The sequence below is a fragment of the Astatotilapia calliptera genome, chromosome 10 (genome assembly GCF_900246225.1).
Source record: "Astatotilapia calliptera chromosome 10, fAstCal1.2, whole genome shotgun sequence".
In the NCBI taxonomy this organism is placed as follows: Eukaryota; Metazoa; Chordata; class Actinopteri; order Cichliformes; family Cichlidae; genus Astatotilapia; species Astatotilapia calliptera.
This window is the reverse complement of record NC_039311.1, coordinates 7,746,676-7,759,733: the sequence shown is the minus strand read 5'-3', so window position 1 is coordinate 7,759,733 and position 13,058 is coordinate 7,746,676. Positions and strand designations below refer to the sequence as shown.

Sequence of the window (13,058 nt, the reverse complement as noted above, 5' to 3'; positions counted from 1 at the left end):
CCGTATGTGTAGGTTTAAGGTGCAGATTAAGGAACTGACCTCCCAGCCCATTGTTCCTTCAGTGGGCTGGTTTCAGTCATTATGCAAATGTACTGTTTATAAGATTGGGGAAACCTGCAGTCAGCTGAGACTGAAGAAGTCACTTGGATGAGTGACGAAACGTTTCTCCCACAAAACGCTACGTCCAGATGAACAGAATCAACTTTTTGGAGAGTTAGCATAAATGTTTTCACTCCAGTTGACTGCATGTAATTAAGATTATATAGTATCACACGAATGGCGTTTTCCACCAAATCAAATGTTAAAATCCTCAGTTTAAAAACACCAACTTGTGGTGCCTCTCTAAGAAGAAACACATTCTGGAGGGGTCCTATCACAGGCTGATCGACCACCACATCAAATTACTTCAGCCACTAGTATTATAGTCCCTCTGAGAAATTCAATTACAATCAATTACTCTAAAGTTAACCAAAACCAACCTCCAAATCAGTTTTTCCTGTAAAAATGTGTCAATTTACATCATAATATCTTACAAAAAAAAAAAAAAAAGCAAACACACTTGGACCACAGCCACACACTTTCATCTCCCATCAACAATCCATCTAATCTGGTTTGGTTTCCAAATACCCCAGGCAGCATTACCTGGTAGACTCTTGGCCACATTTATACTTTTCTCTTGCAGAGCTCTGACACAGCATTTCTCTGATTCCCACAAGTACACGATGTACTTTGTGTTGCCCTAGAAGCACAAGACACTACCCGATGAGCTAAAATCTATTGCTGTTATATTAACAGCAATAGATTTTAAAAAAATACCACAGGAACAGACTCATTGAACTACATGGAAACATGGATATATGTACATTTCAGCTTCATAGATTCTTTGCACAAAGATGATGCTTAAAGACCTAGCTTTAAAAACCGTCATTACATTTGGACACTTTTTTGGAGGGAGTTTATTTTGTCCATATTGTGATTTTTGTTTCCACAAGCAGACAATCAGCTTACAGAAGATTAAAGGAAAACAGGGATGCTCTCACTTCTAAACAGCTCTCAAAGATGGAGCACAGCTTGTCCTGTGCCCGACACGTTTTTGCTTCGTCACTGCTGCGAGCCTGCGCACCCTCCCCCACCTTTGTCCAACCAGCTCAAAAAGCTGGAGCTGACAGGCATGCGCGCATACGCCTCCGTGCATTTACCAAATATAAATGTCAGAGTTGATAGCACATGAAACATCAAGATAACAATAATAACCAAAACAGTATCAGCTATGATATCAGCTACTGTAGCAGCCAACGAGACAGCCGTGGCAAGGCAGATTAGCAGCGTGCATGTGGAGGGAATAATGCACAGTTGCTTTTTCCAAGTTTTACTTCTCTGGGGAAAGCATGTGTGAAAATGGTCCTGCATGTATGCAAATGGAAACAGGACAGAATAGGTAGACAAAGTGAAAGAGACATTGGCACAGTGTTCATGAATAAATGTCTGGTTTCCATGGATACGACAGCCTCTTTTTAGAGGCCCTTTCACCCAAAAGCTTTTTCTAACAATTTGCTGTCCTTACTCACCAGATTATTTACTTAATCTGACTGGTGCTTTGTCCCAGAGTTTTTCAGATTAGAGAAGCACTACAGGATGCCGAGGTGACCTACTGAATATGTGGACAACACGCACTTACATCTCTGCTTTTAACTGTTCGGTCATTTGCCGTGTTGGACATGATAAATATATTAAACGATGATTCTAAATAAAAAAGCGAGGGGAAAAAGGACGAAAATGACTGCAGGCAGAGGGTGCATAGACAGGGCAGAATGAAAAACATTTTATATAAACATTAAAAATAACCAGGCCAAAGATATTTTTCTGAGTAGAGCTAGGGAGCAGATTCTAAGTAAAAAAGTCCAGATCAAAGATGACAGACTATGACAAATCTCTCTAAATACATTTCTTTCTCCTTGTCCTGTTGCCGCCTACATTAATGTTCAATCGATCACTGTGTTCTAAACAATCAATCCCATTTTTGTGTTATAACTGGGCAGTACTCCAAGTACTGAAAAAAATAAACTGGGCAGGGTTTTCTTTACGTGAATAGAATTCATCCAAAATGCACAAAGTTGGAGTAACACTTTGTAGCAAAGTAAGAACAAATCGATCAAGCGAACAGCGAGTTAAAGCAAAAGCATGAACCGATGGCCCTGACAGTCTAGGCGTCTGATGGCTCTGATGTCTTGCGAGGGACATGTTGGTGTTCTGGTTTAGACACACTTACAGGACAAGTCACTGCTAATCTATAAAAAGTCCTCCTGTGTGGACCATTAACATATTAAGTGATTTGTTTGTTGCACTTTACTTTGTGGTATTTGCCCTACTTATCAACCAGTGGTATCTGTCACTCAAACTGGTAGACAAGTCGACTGACTGCCTTCAAGTTGAAAATTTAACTTTCACATTTAACTGTCACTTTGCCTGTTGCCTCTTGAAGATGGTGCAGCTGATCGACATTCCACAGTCTCTTGTCACTATCTGTATGGACGCCCCTTAAACATTTCTATCCTCTTCCAGGAAGACAATGCCCATATCCACAGGACATGAGGCATCACTGAATGGTTTGACTTTCAAAACACCAAATGAGGAAAAGGGTTATGGTGGCAAAAGCCCTTACTGAGACACCTTTGTGTTAGTTTTCCCTTTAACTCTTTACCCCTTGAAAGTCTTCCAGGAGTAACCCTTGAAGGTCTGTTTTGAACTGAGTGGTTTCTGCCATATTTCAGGCCTGTCTTTAAAACAGAATGACTGGGTGTCATTCTGTTTTATTTCTGGCATCAGAAATGAGTTGTTTTCCGCCTATGCAGCTACCCTAGGAAACGCCTGGAAAATATTCTAATGATCATCAAACCACGTCTTTATTCATACATACTGGAGTGTCAAAACTCATTATTTAGGGTACAGAGGTGGTTGTCTATATTGGTGAAACACGAAGCAATATAATAAACTGGCTGGCATTATCCCAAAAAAGGTTTGCATAAACGTTCACATAGGTTAGTACAGACTTTGGTTTGGTATGGCTATACTGAGACAACAAATACAAATTAAGTACCTTTCCTTTCAATAACTTGCTACACACTTTGCTTTTTTTCCCCAGTCCCTCATCTCTGTTGTGTTGTCTTCCTCGGGGGTCATAACACAAAGTCTGTTTACCGTTTATTTCCACCTTGGCATTAGGCAGAGAGTTAGCATTCAGCCTGATACAGCCTAAAGGCACATCCCCCAATAAGCTTTTGGCTATACTTACACTGCTGATTTATTTAACTAGTGGGAATAATAGAATCTGAGTCATGGAAAAATCTTATCCAATTCAATTATATATGTTTATAGTTCCATTTACTGCAGACAACATTGCACATTAGAATAGTAACTGAAGATGCTCCCGCAACTGTGGGATTACAACAATGGTGGCCATGATGAAAATGATGGAGCCTCCTTCCACAGGAGAAGACTGCTCTGATCCACTTAAGCAACAAAGGATGGGGATACTAAATTATACAGACACTGACGCAGGAGAAGTGCCGACTCAGCTGCGTCACAGACATATTGGAGAGAGATCATAAATTGCGGAACGCCTGGCTACATCTGTTCACAGAGAAAGGAGAGGGAGAAGGAGCAGCTGCACTCATCCTACCTGACAGCTTTTCAAACAAAGCTTTCTTTAAGAAAAACTGTGACAATATAATTTTCGCCAGTATTATTAAAATCTTTTTTGGAATCTGTATTGTATAAAGAAACAGAGGAATAGCTTGATAAATCTCTAGGTGAAATATATGTGATAATCCTGAAAGGATCTCAGCATGCCAGTCCTCTACTGTGGCTGAACCATCTGAAACACTATGGATCACTATGAAATACTAGTACAGACTTGGCATGTGTCCCAGAGGCTAGAAATGTCTCATTTTCATATTTCATAGTTCCCAAAACTTTCAAAAGGTTCACATTTGTAGTTTTTGAAGAAAAATATTTTGTTCAACTTGTCATTTCCATGAAAGTTTTTGAAATACATCTTTCCCTCTAGATGTGTTATATACCTGCAAAACTACTGATGCTTTCTTGGTGCTAAGTAACATTTTTTTATATTATATTATAAAACGTGGAAGGGCTAAAATTTCACTGATTCTTTTATCGACCACATACTCAAAGCGTGATAGCTGAAAGAATGCTAGCTTTATAATTTGCGAGTAATTAAGTTTCACCAAGTGGTGAAAATAAACACGTTCACCTATGAATTCACAAGATTAATGATTATTTTCACCACCTGTATTTCCTTTGCTGTTTTCTTTTAAATATCCTTTAAAAAAGTTTCATCACCTGTTCCTCTGATAATGTCTCTGGCCAAAGCAGCTGGCTCTTGATCTGCCAATTTTGTATGGGAAGAAAGTAAAATCCAAACACCCCCTTTTATGTGAGCATGAAACAGAAAGTCTGAGTTAACAAAGAAAGTTGATAACTACTGTCCTCATACTAGTGACAAAATAGCTAACACAAAGAAAGTCTGGCTATGGAAAGTCTGCTGGCTTCAAAGGTAAGTGTCATTTTTTAAACAATGTATATCTCAAATTACTGGCATTTGTGTATGAAGATGTTGTTGTTGTTTTTTTAATTTACTAGGTATCTTACCAGACATTGTTTATATCAGCCTCAAAAAATGAACTTTAGGTGGCTACTAACATGGGACTCTTGGCAGGAAAGTGTGATTTGATTTAATGCGTAGTTGAAAAGCTGACCTCCTGAAGGTTAGTAGTTAATGGCCACATTGTACTGCCTGTGCTCATTACCTGCTAACCTTGAGGGGGTCAGAGGTCAACATCCTTGGTTGTCAACCTTTTCTTTACCATCTCAAGGCATAAACAAAAACAAACACCTGTTCTACATGCCTCTTCCTCATAGCCCATGTACATCCTAACTCAGAAGCAGGACCTTCACTGCAGTGAACACTTTGGTGCTCCGGGACTGCAACAGTGAATGCATGAAAACATCTTACCCATCCTAGTCCCGGCAGCTCCCCACCCCCCTCTCCTCCCCGTCAGTCAACATACCAGTAGCTCAAAGCTGTCCATCCGACAGAGGTGAATGATGACAGCAACAGAAGCACCTTTTCATCGCCTCGTACTCTAGAACATTCTGAGATAATTCAATTATTTATATCAAGTTACTGCTGTTACTTAATAACTGCAGCGCTCGTGTGTCGAGCAGCACCCCCACCCTCCACTACCTGGAAAGGAGGCAGAAACACACAGGCGGATGAGATAGAGAGAGGAGGGCCCTAAAACACACCCATCGGAAATAAATGAAACACTTACAAAGCAGTTGAGCATGGAGCAGGACACCCTTACTGCGAGGCTCATGTCGAGGAAAGGCAGGACTGTGCCTGAATGACACGCAGCCTACGGAGGAGCAGCACGACCAGAGCACGAGGAGCCGGCATAACCATTCTTCTCCTGAGCCTCTCCACCCTTCGTTTGCTTCGACCCCCTCTGCCTGCCACCCCGCTTCCCACCCCCCCGCAGCTTTTGCAGGTTTGCCCCTTATCTCGAGGTTTTGTGGGACAACACAGCAGCCCTGGCTCTAAGTCAGGATCCCACCCCACCCCACCCCCCCACCACTCCCAGAAAGGGGTGCACGCTCGTGTCTGAAGACAGCCCCTGTTGCACTGCTGGCAAAAAGGATGATAGTCCATAAAAAAAATTGGAAAAACTGTACAGAGAGGCGCAGCAGTCCAGTGGATCAGCTGAGTTACAAGTGAGACAAAAGCAGAAGAGTGGAAATGACTGCAGATGTGCCCAGCGATGTGGATGAGGGGAAACTGTGAGAAGAGAAAACAGGAGAGAAAGGAAGACGGAGGGAACTGCCTGATGCTAAGCTCCACCCTCTGCATGCGCATCTACCTCCCTCCCTCCCTCTCTCACATTCGCATGCTTGCATTTCTCCCCATCTCCTTCTCATCTCTTCCTCCTCCCCCCACCTCCTCCTTGTTCACCCTTCACCGACATCCCTTCAGAAATATGCTTCTCCCTCAGCAACAAGGTGGTAAAGCCTCGAGTGCATCGCTGACCACCAGAAGATGCTCCGATTGCCACTGACTGCAGTACGCTGTGGCTCAAACACACACAGTTTACTGATAGCTGTATGCGCAAAAAATGCCCCCCAAAAAGGAATGCACAACCTGAAGCCAACAGAGAGACAGAACGCATCCCACTGTTGGGACAGTATCCCACCACAAAACGGTCACACTAGCAGCTACTGATGTAGCGCAGAAGGCAAATACGTGGCAGAGAACAGAGGGAGGGAGGGCAACAAGAAGAGACGGTGGATGCAGAGATTGCTGGTGACACAGCATTTTACAGACATTCTTCCCCACTTCCGAGTGTCATTGTCACATTATCCTGAAACAATTTTAGATACTATAAATCCTGCACGTCACTGTATCATATCAAGGAAGGACACTGATTGCACATATACTTCTAGGCGAGACATAGCTCTTCCTCCCTCTTACCCCAACCTCCTTCCTGTTAGAGTCGTGACAGCCACTCACCTACAGCTGTATGACCCCACATTACGTAACGCAGTACATGCAGCATAAGCTAAACACAGCACTATTAAATAGGATTAATTTCACCAGCAAAAGGTGTTGCCTCATTTTAACAGGATGAATTTCCACATGCGGGTAAATGTTTATTGCCCTTAAGTGCAATTTGTGTAAAGAAACCATCAACACAAGTGTATTAAGTGAACTGCTTCAGCTGACAGTGTACAGCTGGTGCAGAGACATAAGTCTTATTCACTGGCTTTACAAAGGAAGTTAAATCAATGCTGAAACCGTGGATCATGGGGTCCACACATTTACATATCCCTGGATATTGGATGGATATAACTGAAACTAGGAAGCCGGTTGTAATGCAGTGTGCTAGTAGCTACAATATGATCAGGAAGTCTGTATTTTAACAGGGAGGTATCCCTAATATTGTTACATTTGCACCCATGCAGTTCTAACCCATTTATAAACACAGAAGGCCATTTTCACAGGCAGCTTCATAAAACTATAGATGCAATCCTGTATACACTGTGTGTACATATATATAATATGTACTTTAAATTTGTTTACTTTCTGCCTTGAGAACATAATTTTGATAACAGTGGATTGCGTCCTAATATCAGTGAGAGAATGCAGCCTGAAATGCATCTGCAGCAAATACATGTGAAGCCCAGTAATTGGTGTTAATGTCCTTGGCTCTGGGTCATTGCATGGTCAACATTTCTCGTGCTTAAGCACCACTTAATGTTAGATTTTGATTATCTCTCTACCAAGAGAACAACATAGTTCTAGGCTTTTGAAAGCAGAGAGTAAAGTATGCTGTCTGCAACGGTTAGTGGCGAGAACTTGAACCTCAGAGGCAGAAGTAGGGCTTACAACTGCCATGCTGACACCTGCTAAGTTTTGAATTGTTCTAAGCGTTACCATTTGGAATCCTTTTATCCAAATGTGAACACTGAGGAGAAGCTTCTCCTAAGGATGCTTGCGTCTCCTTCCAGCAGATAGAACTCAGCTGTTTATGAGGCATGAATACATATTTCAGGAATATAATGACTGACATGGACTTAAGCTGATGAACATTCAGGATTCATTCAGGATTCAGAAGACTTTATTTATCCCCAAGGGGCAATTAAGAGACTGACCTTCCCGATCGTGCATACAATACACAAACATCACATTGGGGAGACAGGTCAGGCTAGGTAACTGGCCGGTCAGCCGCACGAGCAGCGGCCTGGAACCTAACAACAATGGAAAATGCACAACATGAGGAAAGTCGAGGAGAAAAGAAGAACTCCCCCCAGACTGCGTTCCAACAGGGAGTGAGTGTAGGTCTGTGTCAGTGTACATGCGTATATGTGCGTGTGTGTGTTCCGTGTTCAACCGAGAGAAAGTGTCCCTTCACTCGGTTAAGCAAAAGTCAACAATCTTCGGTAGACGCGGGTGACCTTGAATGAGGAGGGAGAGAGTCATAACAAACAGTCTTATTATCTAGGGAGAATTTTTATTCCCATCAGCTTTTGCCTTGAGCATCCAGGGGGGTGACATGAGATGAAGATGGTAGTTGTTTTGGTTAGTGCGAACAAACTGCTTCCAATTTGGTCTAATGTCCGTCACTGGTCACCAGGTCTCTCAATTCCCGTTGTTCTTCTTCAAGATGTTATCCATATTGCGTTAAAAAAACAAAAAAAAAAACAACAGTCTGAGCACTCACAGCCCTGCCCATCGTCTATCATGTCGGGCAGCCTTGTGGGATTTTGAACAGCTGTAGCCACTTCTTATTCTTTGATAAGCCAGGTCTGAGCCAGCTCCAATCAGCCAGAACTCTGTTACCGTAGTTCAGAATTGGTAGATGTCGTTCAAAGTCCTCCATCGAGAGTGTTGCCAGACGCACGACGCAACCGAGCATCGAGTATCTGGCAGCAAATGTCTCCGTAGGACAATCGGGCTCTCCCAAGCCCAGGAGGGTGTCAATTCCGTTAAGGGACCAGTTGATCAAATCCATAATTCTTCTTTATGTTTCTAGAGAACAAGTCTGGGAGACTCTCTTAGGGTTAGAGAATAAGTGAGACTATACAAAAGACATGAGAAGCCAAGCAGGAAAGATAAGGGAGAAGGAGAAAGTGCGACCGCTTCCGTCAAGAGCCAAGGGGGAGAGGTCCAACATGATATTGGAATTAATGCCTAAGGTGATTTCACAGACTTTGACAATGTAGAAACAAGACATTCCCACTTGGATTTCAATCATATTTCCCCCTGCACATCAAACAGTTTGGCTTCTTCTGCAAGTCTTTTATAGGAAGAAGATCTCAATGTCCACGACACTGTTTATGCAACAATAGACAAGCTGCCCAAGGTTACATATTAAATCGATCAATGCAGTAGATTATTCTAGGTTATTCTGTTCTATATAGGTCTATAAGATTTATCTAATGTAATGTATACAGTCTGTAGAGACCATGAGAAAGGAAGCAGAGAAGAAGGGATGCAATCTACTTGTGTGCAGAATGGTTTCCATTTCATCACGTTAATGGGAGCATGCATCTGCTGCTATAAGATCCACCTCCATAAATTAAACAAAACCTTACCGAGAACTATTTGCATGTCACGGTTTGAAACTGTGGCCCATTACATTTATTTTCCACCAGTGGAATGAAGAAGTGAAATACAACATTACAGCTAAGCCCAAACAGGTGCACCTCTCACTGTAGCTTTATCACACATTCATGGCTTTGGAGAAGAAGGTGGTACACTCTAGGAGCTACACCAAGTTTTCTGATGTCTGCTTAGCAACTCAGTCTAAAGCGATTTCTTTCCTTTGGCAAAATCCCAATAATTAAGACTTCTCAAGTCTAGGGATGGGTATTGATAAGATTTTCACGATTCCGATTCAGTTTTCGATTCTGTTTAACAATTCGATTCTTTATCGATTCTTTTTTCTTTTTTTTTTAAAAAAGGAGAACACTTGACACTTGAACAAGATAGAAATTTAGGAGTAACATGGCCTTACAAACCCAACAGTGAGATCCACAGGCTACGGCTCTTCAATGGGGTGTCACAGGGTCCCCGGGAAAAAAAAAAATGTAAATGTAAAATAATAAAATAAATATTCTTCTGTAGCAATAACAAAGTATAACATAAATTATTCTGTAGCAATTACACAAGAATATCCAGTAATGTCCCTGCCTACAAGCCGCTTAGGTACCATCTTTCTTGCCAGGTAAATGACGCTCCGTAACGTGGTGACGTCATTCGGGCGACTGGAGTCGATAGGGGAATCGTTTGCAAAAATGGCAAACAATTCCAAAGAATTGAAACAGCGGGAACCGGTTCTCAACAAGAACCCGGTTTCGATACCCATCCCTACTCAAGTCCCAAATAAGTTTGATACCTCATTACCCCTGAGAGAGTGTAGGGGGCTTTTCCTTTATGAGCTTAGCTGAACTTTAAAGATCTCCAGCTACTCTGACTCATCATTAAAGCTTATATTAGAACTGTAGCATGTACATCTTTGAAAATGTATTTATTTAAAACCTGGTTATTTTTTGACTGGCAATATCTAAATGAAAAAAAAAAAAGCATATACAACCAAGAGTTTTGAATCATCAGTTCACTGAGCAGGTTGTGAAGCTCTTTTTAGTTCATTTATGGCCATTAAAAAAATAAATGTATTTAGGATCACTACTGACAAATGTATCATTAACTGGTCCAGAGTCCAAATACTGAGCTATAAATTCTCTCCCTCTGCTTGTCCAGTACTGGCTGAACCAGCCGTAGAAGTGAGCACAAGATTTGGGCTCCTCTGTTTCAGGTTGTATTTTAGGAAAGGAGGTCAGCCAGTAACCAATGCAGGGTGTCAGCCTACATGTTGACACACAGGTATAGAAGCAGGATATGAAAAAGACACGAAGCATTGGGAAGGAGGGCCAAATGAAGCTAAATTTTCAGAAATTGAGTATTTCTGTAAATACATGTATGTGTTTGGATGCCTTTCATAGATGTAACCAAAGTACTTGAAATTTAAGTAACAAGTAATTTTTAAGTAGTGAAGCAGTAACAAGAAGGTATGGGGGTTTGGTGTACAGTTAGTGTTTGGAAGTGTGACTTCAGTCTGGACAAGTATTTAGCTTAATATGATCCATTACAAACATTAAAATAATTCATCAGGCATATAAATGTAGGCCATACATTTCACTGACATTTGTCACTAGAGTAACGTCTGACTGGCTGCCAGGCAACATCTTAAATAAGATTGAGCTAAGCAGGCTCTGACGGGAAGTGTTGCGGACACACACACACACGCAAAGCTTTGAACAAAAAATAAAGTTAACAATTATCTGAATGGAATGAAAAGTAGGAATGAGGAACCGGAGACAGCCAGCCAGAATGATTTAACCCAACCAAGATTAGGTTTGAGGCAAAGGTGCCTTTAAGTAGGGCTGCACTCAAATCATTAACAGCCCTCGCTTTAACTACAACCCTAAGTGAGAGCATCATGTGGCTTTCCATAGTGCTGCCACATTAACTTTGCCTTCCAATTGTGCACAAACCTTATATAGTAGCACTACGATGCACGCAGTGTAGGCAGAGTAAAAACAATCCTGCTCTACCCGTTTCCGTGCTCCCATTATCTTGCTAACAATGCAATAGCATGAGTGGACAACAACATGAGCTCAATATTTCCCATTTTGTTTCAGTGGATGGAAAAAAAGCAAGCTCAAGGCTGGGAAGCAATTAAGCACTGCTTCACATAGAGGATTAAAAACGCTCATATTACCTGAGGAACAACCGTCTCACAATCCCACCTGAGAATATAACCCTTAGCTCAAAAAGGTAATGATACTCCCATCTGTCATCCTAACTGTGGCCACTGGGCAACTTAAAAAGGTCCTATTAATGTAACATGCACAGTAACGATTACAATTTCATATTTGATCGAACACTACCATCATGTACACATCTCTAAATCACAGTTGTACTTCAAATACTGCTTAGGCTGATCTGAAACATTCTAGGGTGTGATCATGCCACCTGATAACAGTTTGAGCCTTTGATTACTCATGCAGCGCATACCTCTGACCACACCCAAACCAAGAAGAGGTTAGCTTTCCTATAAATGCATAAACACTCTTCAACCCTAGACAGCGAAGCTCTGCATCCTCATTTTATGCTCCTGTGGGCACATTGTTTGTTCATCAGCTATGCCATCAATTAAGCCCAGGGCTCCCATAAAAAGGCTGGGAGTTGGGCATCCAGCCACAGTGACATTCTGTGGACCCATTTGACCAGAACCTTGGGATATGTATCCTCCTGTTACACTTCCTATGTCTGTCCCATAAAAGTGGTTCCCATTAGTTTCAAGAGGAATTTGTCACTCATTTGGTTGCTGCTTCCGCTCTTTTAAAGCACCATTTACTCTGAAGCCCATTCACTGCCCGACAAGGTACAAGCAGACGGCCCATCAGGTGACTAAGGGTGTCCTAAATTACTCTCTATGATGGAGCAATTAATTAAAATTAAGAAAAAAAAAGAAAATTACAAATGCATTTTGTATACTGGATACTTAAACTCCTAAAAGTTATGGATCTCCTTAAATTGAAAAGCTCTGCATGTCTTAACATCTGAAAATAATATGCTGTACTCACTAATCAGGTTAAATTAGGACTAAAATACACAGTCGCATGGCTCATTTCAAATACATGTAGACCTGTTATCCACAAATAGTCTCAGATCTGTGTTAAATTTTCTGTACTCCAATAGAATTAAAACCCTCAGGCCAACATCTGCAGTGCGATTAGACAAAGAACCGCAAAATGTGAGAATCAGCAAAAACAAATTCAAAACAAAAATGCATGTAGAAACTTGAAGCAGCACAATTCCACCTCCATCTTTTTTATACCAATTACTGTTGTGACCTTACATAACACAAAGAAACCATTTAGTCTCAGTTAAACCACAGAAATGAGTAGCCAATAGTATCCACTAGAGGGCACACAGAAGATAATCAGCATTTACTGAAGTAGACACCTTCACCACTTGGCTACACTAAGAGCATTTTAATCTACATTGAGAGTGAGCATTCAGCTCTTAGAGAACTAAATGCTCATTGCCTTGTTCAGGACTTGTGCTTCTCATATTCTGAAATGCCACATGTAATGCGCTGAGCTCCTTCATGTAAATAGGACGCCAACAGGTTTTAGTGTACTCCAAAACACAGTTGTACGAGGGCCACGTGGCAACAAGCTACATCAAAGACTTGTAACATCTGTTAGGTGCTACATAGCACTTTCATGAAAGCAGAAACACGTAGGACTAAACAACAGGCCAATGAAGCTGGATCCCTGATGAGAAAACTAGTGTCTGGGCGAGGAGACTCTGTAAGAGGACGATCTACTTTCACCTACCTACTCTAAATAGTGTTCCACAAGTCCCTGTTTAAGACTGGGAAGGGATTTGACGCCATATCTCTCCACGGGCA

The 13,058-nt window shown here is 41.6% G+C and overlaps 1 protein-coding gene across 4 annotated transcripts in view; it reads right to left on the bottom strand.

The window, feature by feature from the left end:
* mtmr4 (myotubularin related protein 4) overlaps positions 1-13,058 on the bottom strand; it is a 43,112-nt gene that overhangs the window by 21,943 nt on the left and 8,111 nt on the right. For 2 of the 4 annotated variants that reach the window (XM_026182839.1, XM_026182841.1), the window contains exon 1: positions 5,352-5,526. The exons of the other annotated variants lie outside the window; for them this stretch is intronic. In XM_026182839.1, the coding sequence (XP_026038624.1) occupies positions 5,352-5,396 (45 nt within the window). In that variant the 5' untranslated portion in view covers positions 5,397-5,526. Of the gene's footprint in view, positions 1-5,351; positions 5,527-13,058 lie in introns of those variants that run through there. 4 annotated transcript variants of the gene reach the window in all.